At 41.9% G+C, this 21,089-nt stretch overlaps 1 protein-coding gene across 3 annotated transcripts in view; it reads left to right on the top strand.

The window, feature by feature from the left end:
* Positions 1–21,089, top strand: part of tnrc6c2 (trinucleotide repeat containing adaptor 6C2) — a 135,600-nt gene that overhangs the window by 98,040 nt on the left and 16,471 nt on the right. For all 3 annotated transcript variants that reach the window (XM_089134101.1, XM_089134100.1, XM_039691386.2), the window contains 7 exons: positions 10,519–10,596; positions 10,711–10,768; positions 10,869–11,014; positions 11,153–11,299; positions 11,626–11,772; positions 20,561–20,680; positions 20,902–20,985. In XM_089134101.1, coding sequence (XP_088990227.1) covers positions 10,519–10,596; positions 10,711–10,768; positions 10,869–11,014; positions 11,153–11,299; positions 11,626–11,772; positions 20,561–20,680; positions 20,902–20,985 — 780 coding nt within the window. The remainder of the gene's footprint in view (positions 1–10,518; positions 10,597–10,710; positions 10,769–10,868; positions 11,015–11,152; positions 11,300–11,625; positions 11,773–20,560; positions 20,681–20,901; positions 20,986–21,089) is intronic.

The raw sequence follows: 21,089 nt of genomic DNA, 5'->3' as shown, positions 1-21,089 counted from the left end.
AGGACCCACAGAAAGTCAGATATGTTTGTTTGAATGTAGAGAAAATCTCAGAATTTTGCCAGTCTCTCAGTGTCTCTCTGTGTGAGTGAGAGGAGGGGCGCCTGTCAGGTTAATTTTAACCCTTTATTTGCTGTGTGCGAGTTCTCTGGCATTTTCGGGGGCCTTAACATCCTCTAAAACTCTTGAAACTTTGCACACGGGTCAGAACCCATGGCCATCAGGGCCAGGCAGAAGCTGGTAACCGGGCGTGGCAGGGCGGCTCGACAGCGCCCCCTGGACTGGGATTCGAAAATTTGTCCATAAATCAAACACACTTGCATGAATTAATATGAAACTTGGTACAATTAAAGATCACATCAGGCCAAACAACTTTCGTGCTCTAAGTTTTAAGAAGGAAGTTGGGAATTATGGGTTGTTTGAATAATTCTCCTAGGAGAAATACATCAAATTACAACGCATTTGTTTACCAATCACAACCAAACTCGGTGTGCATGAAGTCAAGACATTGAGGATGCTCAATTCCGGACGGATTTTTGATATCTCGAACGGTCTGGCCGTGACGAGGAAATGAATTTTATGACTAAAAAAGGACACATAAAATGTGTTATAACTTTGCTCATTTTTACCTACAGTTACAAAACTTTCCACGTATATTGTTCTCGTCAAGCCGATCAACTTTCCAATTTAAAGTCATTCGCTCTGAGCAACAGAAAGTCAGATATTGTAGTTTGAATGGATTTATTTCCCCTGCGATTCACTCACTCTCTCTCTCTCTCTCTCTCTGTGTGGGTGTGTGTGTCTGTGTGGGGAGGGGAGGGCTGTTGTCTGTGTTTGTGTGTATGTGTGGGGGGGAGGGGAGGGCTGTTGTCTGTGTTTATGTATGTTTGAACCACACAGTGTGGCTGGCTGCGATTTTTCCTATAAGTCCTTGTCTCTAAGTCCTTGTCTTTTTGCATAACAATTTTGTATTTTTTTTAAATGACAAAATAGGCATATAACCCCCATCTTTTAAATGTATAGTTTGCTTTAAATAAAAGTAAGATTGTATTTGTAATTGAAGCTGAATGAATTTAAAATTCTTGTGCTATATTTCAATATATTTGTTTTCCTTAAGATTTTAAAACACTAACTTCATTCTTTTCTGAATTACAAATATTTGTTTCTGTATAAAATAATACTCTGACTAAAAACACATTTGATGTTTCTTTTTGTATTTTTATTTACATGTATTTATGTATGTGTGTGTGTGTGTGTGTGTGTGTGTGTGTGTGTGTGTGTGTGTGTGTGTGTGTATGTATAAAGTGCAGGTTTTTTTAGATAAAGTAGAATTTCTATAACTATGTGTTGAACTGATAAATCACTCTTGTGTGTGTTAAACACAATCTACTTAATACAGACAACTTCATTATAAAGATAAATAACAAATCCAAAAAAATATATGATTATAATCTATGACAAAAAAAGCCATTACAAACTATATTAGTGGTAAATACACATTGCTCTTTGTATTGTTGTAAAATACATTCATGAAAAACAAGATAACAAAAATCAAAAAGATAAATTATTTTAGATAATTATTTTAAATGTATAGCAGAGATGTTAAATGAGGCAGCAACATACAAACTTTCTAGAACAACATGGACCTGAATAGCTGGTTTTTATGGAGGACAGTGAAGAGGAAGAGGGTGCAAATCAAACAGCTCATTCTCAGACTACACAGCAAACAGCTTAAGTTTTTAGTGCTTTGTTTGAGGTTTTTAGTGCTCTGTCCTATCTATTATCTACATATAATAGATGGAACAGAACAAGAAAGGCAATTAATAATCTGTCATTGCGTCACTGCATTATGATATGAAAGGCTCAGTACAGTGTGGCACAAAACGCTTATGCGCATCCCGAGTGGAGAATGATGCGCTTAAAGCCACATGGAGTTACAGCGCACAGCGCATCGAGTCCGCATTGATGCAAGCTCTACAATACACTTCTTTTTGATAGTCAAAGCGGGGGTTACGTTTTTACACGTCGTAGAGAATAACCCTAAAGGCACCAAGGTGGCGGTGCCACCGGCTTTATATTAAATATAAATATAGATGTGAGCAGCGATAAAGCGCCAAAGCCGGCGGTACCACCATCCCGGTGCCTTTGGGTAACTAAAGGCATCGGGGTTGCGGTGCCACCGGCTTGGGCCCGCAATCGCTGCTCGCAGCTATATTTATTATTATTATTTATACGACTATTTGGGCACTTTTGGGGCCCTTAACATGCTCAAAAACTCTTGAAACTTTGCACACGGGTCAGAATCCGCGGCCATCAGGGCTGGGCTGAAGATGGTACCCGGGCGTGGCAGGGGGGCTAGACAGCGCCCCCTGGAACGGGGTCCGAAAACTTGGTCCATAACTCAAACACGCTTGCATGTAATAATATGAAACTCGGTACACATGTTGATCTCATCGTTCATATATACCTCAAACTATTACTTTTTACCCCAACAGGAAGTCGGTTATTTAGGGTTGTTCATAAAACACTCGCAATGGAATTTGAAGTACTCCTCCTAGAGAATTCAAACACACAGCACGAAACTCGGTCAGCATGAAGTCAAGGCATTGAGGATGAAAGTTTGCGAGGGGATTTTTGATATCTCGAACGGTTTGGCCGTGGCGAGGAAACGAACTTATGGCGATAATCGTGAAACAGGAAGTGTGTCAGAACTTCAGCATACATTAACTGATCTTGATGAAACTTCAGCAGTTTGTTTGCTGTAAGAGGACGATCACATGGATGTGAATATTGTGAGTCAAAGTTATAGCGCCACCAACTGGCAGCAGGAAGTGTGTCACTTTCAAAATGCTTTGAAATCACCCTCTTATTTTTACCCGATTTGCTTCAAACTTAATCTGTATAATGTAAATACATAGCAGATGAAGACCTGTGAATGGATTCTTGATATCTTTGATACTGTTGCCGTGGCAACGCATCAAACTTTAAAATTCTTTTTTTTTTGATGATTTTGAGACTCTTAGCGGCTTTTGGGGCCCTTAACGGGTTTGAAAACTCTTGAAACTTTGCACACAGGTCAGATCCCACAGCCATCAGAGCCGGGCTGAAGATGGTACCTGGGTGTGGCAGGGGGGCTAGACAGCGCCCCCTGGAACGGGGTCCGAACACTTGGTCCATAACTCAAACACGCTTGCATGTAATAATATGAAACTCGGTACACATGTTGATCTCGTCGTTCATATATACCTCACACTCTTACTTTTTACCCCAGCCCAACAGGAAGTCGGCTATTGAGGTTTGTTTGTAAAACGCTCGCAATGGAATGTGCAATACTCCTCCTAGAGAATTCAAACACACGGCACGAAACTCGGTCAGCATGAAGTCAAGGCATTGAGGATGAAAGTTTGCGAGGGGATTTTTGATATCTCGAACGGTTTGGCCGTGGCGAGGAAACGAAATTATGGCGAGAAACGTGAAACAGGAAGTGTGTTATAACTTCAGCATACATTAACTGATCTTGATGAAACTTCAGCAGTGTGTTCGCTGTAAGAGGACGATCACATGGATGTGACTATTGTGAGTCAAAGTTATAGCGCCACCAACTGGCAGCAGGAAGTGTGTCACTTTCAAAATGCTTTGAAATCACCCTTTTATTTTTACCCGATTTGCTTCAAACTTAATCTGTATAATGTAAATACATAGCAGATGAAGACCTGTGAATGGATTCTTGATATCTTTTAAACTGTTGCCGTGGCAACGCATCAAACTTTACCATTCTTTTAGGATGCTTTTGAGACCCTTAGCATGCTTCAAATCGCATGAAACTCGACAGACACATCACATTTATTAGCCAGTAGACATGTGCAAAGTTTCAGAAACGGGTGTGGTGAGGGCTCAGTAGCACCACCTTTTGACAAAAGTGGGGTTGTTAGTTTTAACTAGAGTTACAAAAATCGGTATGTATATTGTACTCCTCGAGCCGGACAACTTTCTAATTGACACTCATTAGCTAGGACCCACAGAAAGTCAGATATCTTTGTTTGAATGTAGAGAAAATCTTAGAATTTTGCCAGTCTCTCAGTGTCTCTCTGTGTGAGTGAGAGGAGGGGCACCTGTCAGGTTAATTTTAACCCTTTATTTGCTGTGTGCGACTTCTCTGGCATTTTCGGGGGCCTTAACATCCTCTAAAACTCTTGAAACTTTGCACACGGGTCAGAACCCATGGCCATCAGGGCCGGGCTGAAGCTGGTCATCGGGTGTGGCAGGGCGGCTCGACAGCGCCCCCTGGACTGGGATTCGAACATTTGTCCATAAATCAAACACACTTGCGTGAATTAATATGAAACTCGGTACAATTATATATCACATCAGGCCAAACAACTTTCGTGCTCTAAGTTTTACGACAATTAAAATGGAAGTTGAGAATTATGGGTTGTTTGAATAGTTGTCCTAGGAGAAATACATCAAATTACAACGCATGTGTTTACCAATAACAACCAAACTCGGTGTGCAGGAAGTCAAGACATTGAGGATGAAAGTTTGTGAGGGGATTTTTGATATCTCAAACGGTTTGGCCGTGGCGAGGAAACGAAATTATGGCGAGAAACGTGAAACAGGAAGTGTGTTATAACTTCAGCATACATTAACATATCTTGATGAAACTTCATCAGTGTGTTCGCTGTAAGAGGACGATCACATGGATGTGACTATTTCGAGTCAAAGTTATAGCGCCACCAACTGGCAGCAGGAAGTGTGTCACTTTCAAAATGCTTTGAAATCAACCTCCTATTTTTACCCGATTTGCTTCAAACTTCATCTGTATAATGTAAATACATGGCAGATGAAGACCTGTGAATGGATTCTTGATATCTTTGATACTGTTGCCGTGGCAACGCATCAAACTTTAAAATTCTTTTTTTTGATGATTTTGAGACTCTTAATGGCTTTTGAGGCCCTTATCGGGTTTGAAAACTCTTGAAACTTTGCACACAGGTCATATCCCACAGCCATCAGGCCCGGGCTGAAGATGGTACCTAGGCGTGGCAGGGGGGCTAGACAGCGCCCCATGGAACGGGGTCCGAAAACTTGGTCCATAAATCAAACACGCTTGCATGTAATAATATGAATGAAAAACTTCATCTGTATAATGATGAAAAACAGATGAAAAACTTCATCTGTATAATGTAAACATACGGTAGATGTAGACCTGGGAATGGATTCTTGATATCTTTTAAACTGTTGCCGTGGCAAAGCTTCAAACTTTGAAATTATTTTAGGATGCTTTTGAGACTCTTAGCATGCTTGAAATTGCATGAAACTCAACAGACACATCACATTTATTAGCCAGTAGACATGTGCAAAGTTTCAGAAACGGGCATGGTGCAGGGACTAAATAGCGCCACCTTTTGACAAAAGTGGGGTTGTTATTTTTATCTACAGTTACAAAAATCGTTATATACATTGTACTCCTCAAGCCAGACAACTTTCTAATTCATAGTCATTAGCTCAGACCAAGAGGAAGTCAGATATTTTGGTTTGAATATGGTGAGACTCTCTCTGAGCCTACGTCCGTGTATGGCAAGCCCTTTTAACATTTAAAAGCTAAGTTTGCCTATCCGGAAATTAACATTGTAGATATCAACAATGTCTTTCTGTCTATTCGTAATTACATTTTGGATAGTTTGTATTATCATTTAAGATATCTGTAACATAATTGTGACTAGTCAAAATGACAGACTATGGCAAGCCGGCTTAACATTTAATCATGAAAGGGCCAAAGCCTTCGGCACCGCCACCCCGGTGCCTTTAGGTAACTAAAGGAGCCAGGGGTTGCGGTGCCACCGGCTTGGGCCCGCCATCGCTGCTCGCAGCTATATTTATAATTTAACCTTTTAATGTAACCTAAGTTACAAAAACACACATCATTGAAATTTGAAAAAAATAAGTAAATGTTGTGAATAATTAGGGCCCAAGCCCTGAAAGGGCGAAGGCCCTATTGTTTTCCTTGGGATTATTATTCTTCTTTAGTATTATTATTATTTTGCTACCTTTTGGGCACTTTTGGGGCCCTTAACGTGCTCGAAAACTCTTGAAACTTTGCACACGTGTCAGAACCCGCGGCCATCAGAGCCGGGCTGAAGATGGTACCCGGGCGTGGCAGGGCAGCTCGTCAGCGCCCCCTGGAACGGGGTCCGAACACTTGGTCCATAACTCAAACACGCTTGTATGTAATAATATGAAACTCGGTACACACGTTGATCTCATCGTTTCATCTATACCTCGCGCTCTTACTTTTTACCCCAGCCCAACAGGAATTTGGCTATTGAGGTTTGTTTGTAAAACGCTCGCAATGGAATGTCAAATACTCCTCCTAGAGCTTTGATCCACATTCGACGAAACTCGGTCAGCGTGAAGTCAAGACATTGAGGATAAAAGTTTGCGAGGGGATTTTTTATATCTCGAACGGTTTGTCCGTGGCGAGGAAACGAAATCATGGCGAGAAACGTGAAACAGGAAGTGTGTTATAACTTCAGCATACATTAACTGATCTTGATGAAACTTCAGCAGTGTGTTCGCTGTAAGAGGACGATCACATGGATGTGACTATTGTGAGTCAAAGTTATAGCGCCACCAACTGGCAGCAGGAAGTGTGTCACTTTCAAAATGCTTAGATATCACCCTTTTATTTTTACCCGATTTGCTTCAAACTTCATATGTATAATGTAAACATACGGCAGATGTAGACCTGTGAATGGATTCTTGATATCTTTGAAACTGTTGCCGTGGCGACGCATCAAACTTTACCCTTCTTTTAGGATGCTTTTAGGATGCTTTTGAGACCCTTAGCATGCTTCAAATTGCATGAAACTCGACAGACACATCACATTTATTAGCCAGTAGACATGTGCAAAGTTGCAGAAACGGGCGTGGTGAGGGCTCAGTAGCGCCACCTTTTGACAAAAGTGGGGTGGTTAGTTTTAACTAGAGTTACAAAAATTGGTATGTATATTGTACTCCTCGAGCCGGACAACTTTCTAATTGACACTTATTAGCTAGGACCCACAGAAAGTCAGATATTTTTGTTTGAATATGGCCACTCTGAGCCTACATGTCTCTGTGTCTCTGTGTCTTTGGCTGGCTGGCTGGCTGACTGGCTGGCTGGCTGTCTGTGTGTGTGTGTGTGTGTGTGTGCAGGGGGAGGGGGCTTAACCATTTCACTGCTGTGTGTATGACCTGCATAAAGAAAATACATTTCTCAAGCCTGGTATTTTTTAAATAAGTTTTTATTTTTATTTTTATAAGTAAAGGCATATAACTAGTTTAATTGTAGTGAATTGACAATAGTTTTATATAATTAGTTTATTAATCAGATTAACTTGGTCAATAAACTTGGTCTGAAAATTTGGTCCATAAATCAAACACACTTGCATGTAATAATATGAAACTTGGTACACATATAGATCTCATCGTTTCATATATACTTCACACTCTTACTTTTTACCCCAGCCCAACAGGAAGTTGGCTATTTAGGGTTGTGTTTAAAACACATGCAATGTAATTTAAATTATTGCTCCTAGAGCACTGAACCAAATTCGACGAAACTCGATCAGCGTGAAGTCAAGACATTAAGGATGAAAAAGTGCCACGGGATTTTTGATATCTCGAACGGTTTGGCCGTGGCGAGGAAACGAAATTATGGCGAGAAACATGGAACAGGATGTGTGTTATAACTTCAGCATACATTAACTGATCTTGATGAAACTTCAGCAGTGTTTTCGCTGTAAGAGACCGATCACATGGATGTGACTATTGTGAGTCAAAGTTATAGCGCCACCAACTGGCAGCAGGAAGTGTGTCACTTTCAAAATGCTTTGAAATCACTCTCTTATTTTTAACCGATTTGCTTTAAACTTCATCTGTATAATGTAAATACACGGCAGATGTAGACCTGTGAATGAATTTTTGATATCTTTGATACTGTTGCCGTGGCAACGAAACAAACTTTAACATTATTTTTTGATGCTTTTGGGACTCTTAGCATGCTTGAAATTGCTTGAAACTCAACAGATACATCACATTTATTAGCCAATAGACATGTGCAACTATGGCAAAAGATTAAAGTAATGTCAAAAAAGTAAACACTAAAAGCCTCATATCTTCTAAAAATGTAATTATACATCATTTGTTTCTAAATTAAATTATACAAATATTATAACTTCCCCAATTTTTCCTTTTTTTTCATTTAAGAATTGTGTTTACGTTCAAAAACAGCCAGAATTGTTGTAAAATTCATAAAAAAATAATAATCTGAGTCATACGTAGTGCTATACTGCCCTCTTGTGTTCAATATCAGGTAGGCCTATTGTGTATATTCCCACCGGTTAATCAACGTGTGACTCCGCTGGGACTTGGGAGCTTTTAAATCGCTTACTTAAAACCGAAAGTCAAAATACGGATGTCCGCACAAGACATTAATGGTGTGGAGTAGAGCGAGCATTTTAAATAAATTCCTATTAAGTAGGATTGAACTAAACAGAAAGAATGTTCACTCTGTTCTGCTGGTTCCTCGCTGGTGGATCATATGATTACTTTGTCATAATCTATGACAAAATGCTATTATAAACCATATTAATAATAGATAATACACATTGCTCTTATTTTTGAAAAATACATTCATGAAAAACAAGATAACAAAAATCATAAAAAAAAAAATATAGCCATGGCTGCTATAAAGCAACATATAATTGAAAGGCAATTAATAATCTGTCATTACGTCACTGCATTATGATATTACGGCTCCAATACGGTGCAGCACAAAGCACTTATGTGCATCCCGAGCGGAGAATGATGTGCTTGAAGCCACATGAAGTTACAGCGCATTGAGTCCGTATTGAAAAGTTCAAAGCACAAAGGAAATACATATTTATGAACAGTGTATTATACATTATCTATCTATGCAATAGTTTATTGAGCCTTTTCTTTTAAAGGTTTTAAATTTCAGTTACTGTGTGCGTGAAGAACAATTATAGTGCTCTGACTCTAGTGTTGTGATCTAACCGACAGCGTCCGACACCCGGTAGAAAGTAACACGATTAAGTTACAGCAATAAAGTACAGCAAGAAAAAGTTTCTTCATTCGAAAATATAGACCTTTAGACCTTTATCTTAAAGATCCAGTATAATAGGATTAACATTGAATCATTGAAGATCGTTTCATCATTGACTGTAACCGAATGTGACGTGCTGTTTGAATGCTGAATGGAGAATGACTGACAGGCGCAGAGAGGGAAAAGTTTGTGTTCTTGAATTTAATGACTTAAATATTAATTTCTATATCACATAATAGCTTCAGAACACTAATAATACAGTACACAAAAACTTTATGGTACTTTAGAAAGTTTTTGTGCCTTTGTGCCTAACAGAATAGTATATGCACAATATAGAATTTGAATCAGCCTCGTCAAAGATGGCAGTGTCAGAGCCGATACCGATCCTGAGTATCTAATCGGCGCACTTCTTTTCAACAGTCAAATTGAAATTGAAATTGCTTGAAACTCAACAGATACATCACATTTATTAGCCAGTAGACATGTGCAAAGTTTCAGAAACGGGCAATGTGCAAGGACTAAATAGCGCCACCTTTTGACAAAAGTGGGGTTGTTAGTTTTATCTACAGTTACAAAAATCGGTATATACATTGTACTCCTCAAGCCGGACAACTTTCTAATACATAGTCATTAGCTCGGACCAAGAGGAAGTCAGATATTTTGGTTTGAATATGGTGAGCCTCTCTCTGAGCATACGTCCCTGTATGGCAAGCCCTTTTAACATTTAAAAGCTAAGTTTGCCTGTCCGGAATTAACATTGTAGATATCAACAACGTCTTTCTGTCTATTCGTAATTACATTTTGGATAGTTTGTATTATCATTTAAGACATCTGTAACATAATTGTGACTAGTCGAAATGACAGAGTATGTCAAGCCGTTTTAACATTTAATCATAAAAGGGCCAAAGCCTTCGGCACCGCTACCCGGGTGCCTTTAGGTAACTAAAGGAACCGGGGTTGCGGTGCCACCGGCTTGGGCCCGCCATCGCTGCTCGCAGCTATATTTGTGATTAACTTTACTGGTCAAGCTTACTGTTAGATATAGGTGTCCAGTTGATAGCTTGCAATAAGCTGAAGTAGAAGTTTCATCATTCAGAAAAAGTAATGTTTTTTGTCATTTGGTGTAATGCAAATTCTCTGTTACACCACAGTATCATCCATTACACTGAATGACAGTATCACAGTATAACATACTGTGGAATGGACTCTGATTGGCTGTCAATATTTTTATCAGTCATCAATTGGAAAAAAAAAAATACTTTCTGAAAGTTCCTCCGTGTCAGTGTTCCATTGTGTTCCATACTGTTTGATGGTTGAAAACCCCCTTTTTTTGTCTTTGACTCATACTGTATGTATATATTATTTGCTTTATGTGGTATGTTTTTGCCTTATGGAGTGCTGCTTGTTCATTATAGGGCAAGGTTTCCAACCAGCAGGCTGACGTTTGGATCATGACCAGACTTATCAAGCAGCTTACAGACATGGGTTTTCCAGTATGTTAAAACCATTTTATTCTGAAAAGATATGTTGATTCCATAATTAACTAGACATGTCAAATATACACTTTTTTATCATAACAGTTTGTGTTTTTTTTTTACCTGGTACAGAAGGATCCTGCAGAAGAAGCCCTAAAGAGCAACAATATGAATCTAGATCAGGCCATGAGTATGTAGTTCCTTTTGAAGTTACTGCATGTCTGTCTGCTGTCATGGGTTAAGTCATGGTCTTGGTCTGGAATACTAATTTTGTTCTTGCCTTTCCCTAGGTGCTTTGTTGGAGAAAAAAACTGAACTGGACAAACGGGGGATGTGCATATCAGAGTACAGTAATGGAATGAATAGGCCCATTGTGTGCCGACCCACAAATCTCTCAAAAGACCCTTCACTGGATCGTGCCCCCTTCCTGGACAAGGTATAGCGTTGTCTTAAACTTTTTAAAGTTTTTTTTGATTGAATAAATTGGAGAACAAACTCCAATACATTTTTCTGGACTGAAGTGGTGAGAAATTTTTGCTGGGTACATTTTTCAACATATTTTCTGGTCTCTCAGGATGGCAGGCTGTTAGATGATACTTCAACCTCACCATTTATGCCTTCTCCTGGTCTCAAGCACCCATTGGCCAATAGCAGCCTCCCTAGCCATGGATTGGGTGGCATCTCTTCTGGCCTGTCCATGCAAAATTTGAACAACAGACAGGTGAGTGTTTTGAAATATCTTCATCACACACAGTAGTTTTAAGTTTAGATGCATGCCTTTAACCTAGTCTATACATCTGCATTGTCTGATATCATGCCTTGCTGTTTGGTGTGATGTTTTTGCATGATATTTACTTATTTTACTTTTTTTTTTTTTTGAAAATGTATTTATTTATTTATTTATTTGTAATTATTTATTTTGAATCTGAAAGTGGTTGGACAATATGACATTGTGTTCAGGTCTATGTTAAAAGCAATTTTTTTTTTTTTTGTATAAAAATTTGAGCAGTCAAAAAAATGTTGAGCTACCCAACCCTCCCTTCCTAGATGCAGAATGGAATGTTCGGCACTAACGGAGCAGCACAAACTCGGGTCATGCAGCAGCAGGCCCCGCCCCCTCAGCAACCAGTGCCACCTCTTAGCTCCGCCCAGCCTACTCTACATGCTCAAGTGCCTCAACTTCTCTCCCCTCAGGTGGTACAAATTACACTTGTCATTTCAAATTCCAGTGAACTCCATTTAATATAAATAAAAAATATTAAAATATAATATATATATATATATATATATAGAATATACAAATTTGTATTGATTGCTGCTCATTGAGTGAGTCATTGAATCATTAATTCAACCAATTTGTTCAAAACGGCTAATTCCTTCAGGATCAGTGAGCAGGTCATTATTTCAGTCACTCTACAGATTCTTTCGAAATTGCATCTGGCTCTGAGATGTACTACTGTCCTGCTGTGACTTTGTATGGATTTACTTTAATGACAAAATATTTATAATATTAAGTCTAAAATGTCACTTAATATTACCTTCATGTTTATTGAACTGTTGTGTAAAATGTAAATATCACTTGCTATCTTACTGATGTTCTAAGAAAACATTTCTGGTTACCTGTGTAACTCTGAATAGGGAACGAGACGCTGTGTAGCGATGGCGCAATGGTAAATGCTCTAGGGCAGTGCTGATTGTCTAAACCCTTATTGAACACCCAGAGGTGAAGGGATCTTCCTCGCCTCATAAGCCAAAGAAATTGTGCCTCTCATCTAGGGCTGCACGTTTTCAAGTTTTTCATTAACCGCTAACCGAAGCCCTTATCGGTTAATACTCGGTTAACCATAGTGTGCGCGCCGCAACCTCGAGATACAGAGTTAATTTTTAACACCTTTAATAACTGGTTGGACCCCATTTTAAACTAAATTAATTTATAGAAATAAAACGCAGTGGTAAGTACAGAGCAGTTAAAGTAGGCGTGTTTCCATCACCCTTCAAACTAAAATTGCCAATTGAAAATACGCACATTGGAAACGCGTCCATGTCGCAAAAACTTTGTGTCCACAAATAATAATAATAATAATAATAATAATAATCATCATTATTGTAACATTTTATTAGGCTGCATATGTAGAAGACGCCTTTATCCAAAAAAGGAACAAAGCACAAATAAACACAATATTTTGACGCATATCCAGTGTGTGTGCTTAGTGTGGAGCACACAATGATGGCTGCTAGACGCCCATGTGAACACTTGCAGTTTCATTGCAGTTCTTTCAGTGGAAACAACTTAAAATACTCTTTCATTTCTGGTGATACAGAAAATAATAATACATTATTCGCAAATACATTTATTTGCGTAAACTCACAATAACAAGAAAACATTGTGCTTTAACAATCAGGCGCGCTTCATGTTCTCCGTGAACTGGAGCGCAAGAACTGAAAAAGCCACAGCGTTCGAATTTGTTAGTTTTAAATTGGACATTTAAAGTTTTAGTCTACAAAGGATATAACTGTCACAGTCTGTCGTCTTCACCTGTTTTGTCCAGTCATCTGCACCACACTTCCCCGGATCCTTTTGTTCCTCTCCCGGACTCACTCCCCAATCAGCCACCTGTTCCTCGTCCTGTCATTATATTTTTCACCTGTGTTCACCCCAATTAGCCTTATTCCTCTGTGTATTTAGTTCAGTCCAGTTTGATTCAGTTTTGTCGGTCAATGTGAATGTCAGTGTGACAATGAGTGTTTCTACCCGTCTTCCTGCCTGTACCTGTATCCTGTTTTGTGAGATTAAACCTCTGTATTGGAACTTTTTGATCTCAGCCTGTTCGTCTGCCTGCACTCCTGCACCAGATTCCGTGACAGATTGACCGACCCAAAAAAAAAGAATGGACCTTCCAGCGGTAGCCCTCCTCTGCCTGGAACAGGAAGACCGCTCCCTGGAGTCCCACACCAGGGATTTTCTGGAGTTGGCGTGCCTCACCCACTATTCTGACCGCTCGCTGTGTGTATTCTACATCGCCAGCCTCAGTGAGCGGTCCCGGGCACGCCTCCCAGGGAGCGGTCCCGAAGAGAATTTGGCCGCCTGTGTGGAGTGGGTGCTGGTGTGCTGTGAATCTCCATTCACCGTGGAGGCAGTCACCAGCACCACTCCAAAGCTCGAGCTCTCCTCTCCGCTGGCTCCGTCCAGCCTCTCCGAGCCCGAGACCGTCCAGCCAGCGCCAGAGACCGTCCAGCCAGCGCCAGAGACCGTCCAGCCAGCGCCAGAGACCGTCCAGCCAGAGCCCGAGACCGTCCAGCCAGAGCCCGAGACCGTCCAGCCAGAGCCCGAGACCAGGATCCCATCCAGCCTCCCTCTCCCACCTCCTACCGTCACGCAGCCGTCAGCCCTTCCGTCTGCCAGCTCCCCTGACCCAGCCTGGTCATGGGATCCCCAGTTTTCGCCTCCCACCTCCTCCACATGGCCACTTCCTCGGCCCCCGGTCCCATTGGCTCCCCCGTGGCTGCTACCTCCCTCAGCTCCTCCATGGCCCCTCAGTCCACCAGCTCGTCCAGGCTCCCTCGCCCCTCTGGATTCCCTTCGGTCCCTCATCACCCATCCTTCACCTCTGGACTTTCATTTGTTTGCTTTGCCCCGTCATTTCACCCCCCCGGTTCAGTTGGATTCTTCACTCCCTCCGGTCACCCATCAGCCCTCACTCCCTCTGGCCTCACCGTGTCCCTCTGTACCCCTGTCGTCACTTCAGTCACCGGAGCCTGCGGGGTCCCCATGTTCCCACGGTTCCTCATCAGCACCTCATGTCGTCAGTCCCCCGGCTTCACACTGGTCTCCTCTCCCATCTGCTCCGCCCCTGTCAGTCGGCCCCCTGGTGTTGTCAGCCCCGCTTCCTTCGGCTCCACCAGGGGTCCTCCCTCCATCTGCTCCGCCCTGGTCTCGCCCTCAGCCTGCTCCGCCCTGGCCTCGCCCTCAGCCTGCTCCGCCCTGGTCTCGCCCTCATCCTGCTCCGCCCTGGTCTCGCCCTCAGCCTGCTCCGCCCTGGCCACGCCCTCAGCCTGCTCCGCCCTGGCCACGCCCTCAGACTGCTCCGCCCTGGCCACGCCCTCAGCCTGCTCCGCCCTGGCCACACCCTCAGTCTGCTCCGCCCTGGCCACGCCCTCAGCCTGCTCCGCCCTGGGAGGGGCTTCCTCCTCCTGACCACGCCCTCCACAGCCTCCAGGGCGCCCACCCCCCCTCCCCATTGATGTTACGGCGTGAGGCCACGCCTACCGGGAGGGGGGAGTGATGTCACAGTCTGTCGTCTTCACCTGTTTTGTCCCGTCATCTGCACCACACTTCCCCGGATCCTTTTGTTCCTCTCCCGGACTCACTCCCCAATCAGCCACCTGTTCCTCGTCCTGTCATTATCTTTTTCACCTGTGTTCACCCCAATTAGCCTTATTCCTCTGTGTATTTAGTTCAGTCCAGTTTGATTCAGTTTTGTCGGTCAATGTGAATGTCAGTGTGACAATGAGTGTTTCTACCCGTCTTCCTGCCTGTACCTGTATCCTGTTTCGTGAGATTAAACCTCTGTATTGGAACTTTTTGATCTCAGCCTGTTCATCTGCCTGCACTCCTGCACCAGATTCCGTGACAATAACCTCTAAGGTTGGATAATGTCCAATTTAAAACGAACAAATTCGAATCGAAAGCCAATATCTTCTGACTATGTAATTATGTAGCCTAGCTAATTATGTAGATTTCTCTCTAAAGGTGCATCTGGGGATGGAGATTTGTTTTTAGCCGAAACTGATTTAAAAAACAATACTAGTTTATTAATAAACAATTAATGCCTCGCTATTTTATATTATTTTATTATCAGACACATTTATTATCGCGCAAGAGTATTCACACTGGAAACATTTGTGCAGCGTCACAGCAGCAGCTCCAAAACGACAGAAGAACAATTTAAACAATATTCTTTAAACATTGAGCTCTCAGACAACTTTTGAGTTTTTTATTCATTATATGCCTGTATTTAACTTGTAGAATATTTGTAATACAATTTGTAATAAAATCTGCAGAAATAGCAGAAGCAATTTCATCCCACGCTTTTTCCTTAGAAGATATGTTTTTTTGGCTCATAAAGCACTTTGTGCTTATTGCCCTCCACGATCAGCCTCGTATCATCTATTGCTGTACTGGTGTACATCATCATCTGCCCGCGTGCACTATTTTTTTTATAATCATAACCATACTTTCACCCAAACGGAATGATTAAAACAAGTTTATATGGTTAAATCTTCTACTATAATATTTATAATATAATCTAATATTTTTTTTTAATCTTCAATTCCTTTTTTGACATACTCCAGTTCTTAAAACACACCACACATGCTTATTCTGTGCATTTTGAGCACTTTTTTGTGTGAAATCTTTTTTTTATATTTTGTCCATCAAAAGTGTGCTTTCACTTTAATTGAGCGTCAGCAGCGCAGCAAAAATAGACTCTCCTCCGAAACCCCCGCTTCAGTGCTGCTCACGCGACGTTCCTGCTCACGCGCTGCTGCTGCTCGCGGTGTGACATGCACACCGGAAAAAATGCACACTGCTCATGCGCCGCTGCCGCTTGCGGTGTGAAACGGCCGATATGCTAACAAGAGCGCCACTTTGAGCTTCAGAATCCGATCAGGAGCTGACTCTAAAGGTTCGAAAGGGTGTTCCAATAACCCCTCCAAAACAACTGAGAAAGTAACAGGATGTGCAGGCTTCAAGCGTCTAACTCCACGCAAAAACGAAGACACCAGATGGTGTCAGCCTAAGGGGGACCTCGCCTGACTCTAAATGGGCGGTGATAGCCACGACATAAACCCTTAAATTAGTTGCAGCTTCTCTGGCCACAAACTTATCCTGTAATTAACTCATTCTTAATTACAGCACTGAACCAACCAGGCAGCTGACTAGATTCACTGCACGAGTCGACTCAAAGGCCTTCCAAATACAGCCGTCTAGTAGAAGTAGCACAAGCTTTATCAATGGTCTCCTGAACATTATCAGGAAGATCAGAAGCCATGAAAATAAAATACTCTGGGAATACCACCAACATGAGGGCTCATCTCACACGCCACCATCCGGAGTTAGCGTTAGCGGAGGATGCAAATGCTATACCAGCTCTGTCGAAAAATCAACTAACATTGGACACACTTAGCTTGACAAAGCTACCTCCCAATTCAGAGCGAGCAAAGAAAATGACTCAAGCCATTGCCTTCTTCATGTTCAAAGACCTTCGCTCATACAACGTTGTGGGAAATGAAGGCTTTTGTCACTTGCTTAAGACACTGTAGAGCTTGGGTACTGCTGTATCTGTGTCTGTACCAAAGAAGGAAAACTTCAAGTTCGGGAAAGTTTAAAGACATCAGAACATGTTGCAATGACTGGTGATGCATGGACCTCATGGACAGTCGATTTCTATGTGACTATTACAGCTCATTATCTCACAAAAGACTGCAGTCTTACATTCTCCAAACTAGAAAAGTACACGAAAGTCACACCGGGGCTAACATTGCTCACCTCCTGCAAAATGTGAACTCATTTCAGACAAAAACTTGGTGGTTGTCACCGACAATGGGGGATTTCAGTGGGTCAATGGGGGATTTCAGACAAAAACCTGGTGGTTGTCACGACAATGCTTCTAATATGACCGTCGCCGTTCAGTTAGCTGGACACCTCCATGTGAAGTGTTTCGCTCACACTAAATCTAGTGTCGCAGGGGGCATTAAATCTGCCAACAGTGGCAAGGCTCATGGGGAGAGTTCGGCGAATAACCGGCTTTTTTAACATAAGCACAATGGTAAACCACGCTTTGGAGAAGAAACAGAAAATGTTATAGCTCCCAACCCATAAACTGAAGACTGATGTCAGCACGAGATGGAACAGTGCTTATGAAATGCTAGTGCGGTTTCTTGAACAACAACTTGCTATTTGTGCCGCGCTGTTGTCTCCTGAAGTAAGAAAGATTAGCACAAATGTCTTCACACTGAATGAGGCTGATATTGGGAAGGCTGAATAAATTGTCCATGCATTGAATTCAATGCAAGTGGTGACCACTTTGATGTCTGAGGAAAAGAATCCTACTCTCTCACTCATAGCACTGCTGCTTGCAGAGTTGTTGCATGACACTCTGGACACTATTAGTGATACAGCGCTGATCACAGCATCAGTCAAGATCTTAATAAGAGATATGCCAGTGCAGCAGAGAAGAACACCCCCAACACAGCATCATGCATGGACCCCTGGTTTAAAACCCTGCCATTCCTGTCCTCGGAGGAGAGACTGGAAACCTTTGCCAGAGTGGTTGCAGAGGCTGTAACTTCTGAAGCTCAGAACATCTGGATCAGCTCCTCTTTCTGAGCAAAAATACTGACATTTATTCACACTGTTTTCACAACTCTTTTGTCTGGCGTTAACGGCTGCAGTGTACTTGCCACGTCAGCACACACGACGGCTGCAACTACAGTGTGGTCTCCCATGTGGACCAACACGACAACCATCTGGATTGAGCCGAGTAGGGGACATCTCTAGGGTCTTCAAGTGGCAAACTTCCGTCCTCAGTGTTTTCGTCGACTAGCCCACGACACCTCAAGAGGTGTCCCAGAGTCACCCCCCTCTGTCCCCCACTCAACTCAGCCCAGCTTACTGACCTCTACATTCCTCCTGCTGCTGAGACCTAACCACAATCTCGCACAACCCAACCATACGCGCCAACCCGTTTGACTAAGGCTGTCGAACCCCACTGCTGCATTATAATGCAGTTTCAGTGGCAAACGGTTCCGTATGGCATACCACCTACCGCAAAACACAATATCTGGCCAACCACCGTCATTCAAACAATATACACAGGAACGTAATAACTGTAATTACAATGCAACCTATGCAAACAGACTCTTCAAGAATTCTACGAAACCGTAGCGTGGCCTGTACATAGCCAGCTAGAATCTTTCCGTCTCAACCACAGCCAGTTGCTGCTCCTTTCTGCTGCTTCAGATAAGTTCTCCATCCTCTCCATCCTCGCTGTTCTGCTTCAGTGGCCAGATGAGCATACCGCAATTTCTTCCTCTCATATGCTTCATCTACCGCATCCTCCCATGGCACTGTTAGCTCTATCAGCTGAACAATGTGTGCTGATACAGACCACAAAACAATATCTGGTCGTAAGTAAGTGGTAGCAATCTCAGGTGGAATAATAAGCCGTTGATCAAGATCAGCCAGCATCTTCCAGTCCCCAGCAGCTTCCAGTTGTCCTGGGTGAGAATTGGTGTTAACACCTTTTCTTGTTGGTTGCTCGCCTGGGCGGAGGAATATTGTCTTATGCGTGTAATGTTTTGCAGGCGGCAACTTATTGGTCATACTACGCTTGCCTTCCAATGCTAAAGCCAAACATCGCAGTACTTGGTCATGGCACCAAGTAAACCGACCCTGGCTAAGAGCCACCTTACATCCTGTCAAAATGTGCCTTAATGTGGCAGATGATGAACACAAATGACAAGAGGGATCCTCTCCTACCCAGAGGTTTAGGTTCTGCGGTGATGGGAGAACATCATATGTTGACCTTATAAGGAAACTGATCCTACTCTCTTCCATTGACCAAAGGTCTTGCCAGCCCAACTTGCGTTGTTCCATACTCTCCCATCTCATCCACTCTCCCTGCTTGGCCTGGGAAATGGCCTTTATACACCTCATCCTCTCCTCCTGCTTTCGCTCCTCGTTGACTACCAGCTTCCTCCTTTGAGCTGGACCTGCCTTGTGCCATTTAGAAGGAGCTAAACTAAGCCCAAAACCCCCTCTTCCATGCTGTACCTGTCCCACAATATCCCCAATTTGAAGGGCAGCCTTTGCCTCTACTACAGATTTATTTGCTGACCACTTCCTACAAGTTTTTAACATAAGGGCTGCCTCCCTTACACATTTGTCGTGTGTCTTTTCCAGCCTGACCTTGGCACACTTAAACTCCTCGGTTAAAGCAGAGACTGGCAGCTGCAATATTCTTTTACTATAAAGTCCCACTCTGCTGAGGCAGCGTGGAACTCCCAACCATCCATTTCCTGATTGATGTAGGAACTTATTAACGCTTCCCGCTTATTCCAGCAAACTGTAGCACATTTTGTTTACCTAAAGAGTCCATGTTTTATTTATTTAATTGCAATGTAACTTTTTATTTTAATGTAAGACTACATGTTTTTTATTTCAGTTCAACAGCTTTACTATTTCCCTAGTGGATGAAGGGACTGCACACCTTTTTTTTTGTCTTGCATTTTTAAAAATACCTGTAGTAATGCAGCAGTTGCATACCTGTTTGTATTACAGTCTAGTTCACCTTAAATGCAATCAGTTTAGTTTGCAACATTTATCAGTTTCATGTGTTTGTTGGTTAGTTGCCTTGACAATCACATTTTGTGGCAATAAAATTGATATGACAGGAACAAACAGATGTTGACCAAGTTTTCCTTTGCGGACATAATTTGTGGGGCATTTTTGGTCTCCATGTCTTGAATTTTGGCATTTTTATTAATTTTGGATTTTAGGGTTAGAGTTGGGATTAGCATTTTTGCCCAAACCCCGTTAATTTCCGACCCTGGCCTACATATCTATTTATTATCATTAATATTATTATGCAAAATATTATTATTTTTTTTAATTTCTATTATGCATTTTAAATGTTCATGGTACAAGGCAATTTTTAAATTGAATGTCACTCTATTGGGTAGTCTTGGAGGTATTATTGATATAAAGTGAATTAGCAATATTTAAGATTTTGGCGGTCTCTAATAAAAGCAAATTTGTGACATTGACCAAAAGGTCAGATTTCCTTCCACTGAAACGTACAAGATTGTACTGTTACCGTCAGGTTGTGCAAACAGCTGTTTCTTTCATTATTATATTATGATGATGATATATTTTAGTTTAATTTCAAATGTGTGTTTTTGTTTATTTTTATTTTTTCGAAAGGTTCAAGCACAGCTCTTACAGTTTGCAGCAAAAAACATTGGACTGAATCCTGCACTTTTAACCTCACCAATAAATCCTCAACAAATGACCCTGCTGTACCAACTACAACAACTGCAGGTGGTGAGTCACACAGTTCACTCTCTTGCTCTGCTGTTTCCAATGAATACCAGCTATTTCTCGTCTACCCACTGGCTTGTCTGCAGGGAGTGAGATTATTCTGCTTTCTGTCTAAATAATAACCACATCTGCCTTCTGTACACCATTTCTTTCTTTTTCTTTTTTTTCTCTATTTCTCTGTATGTTCCTCTTTCTCACCTTTTGTCTTTTTCTCTCTTTGTCAGGCATATCAGCGTTTGCAGATTCAGCAGCAAATGATGCAGGCTCAGCGTAATGTCTCTGGTCCCATCAAACAACAAGAGCAGCAAGTATGACACAATCACACAATTTTGCTTAAAAAAATAGGGGATATTTTTTACAGTTACCATGATTATAGTCCTGAAATATTAGTTAGTGTTTATCTTTTGATTAC

The sequence above is a fragment of the Pimephales promelas genome, chromosome 8 (genome assembly GCF_988280905.1).
Source record: "Pimephales promelas chromosome 8, fPimPro1.hap1.1, whole genome shotgun sequence".
Lineage (NCBI taxonomy): Eukaryota > Metazoa > Chordata > Actinopteri > Cypriniformes > Leuciscidae > Pimephales > Pimephales promelas.
This window is presented reverse-complemented; position numbering and strand designations above follow the sequence as displayed.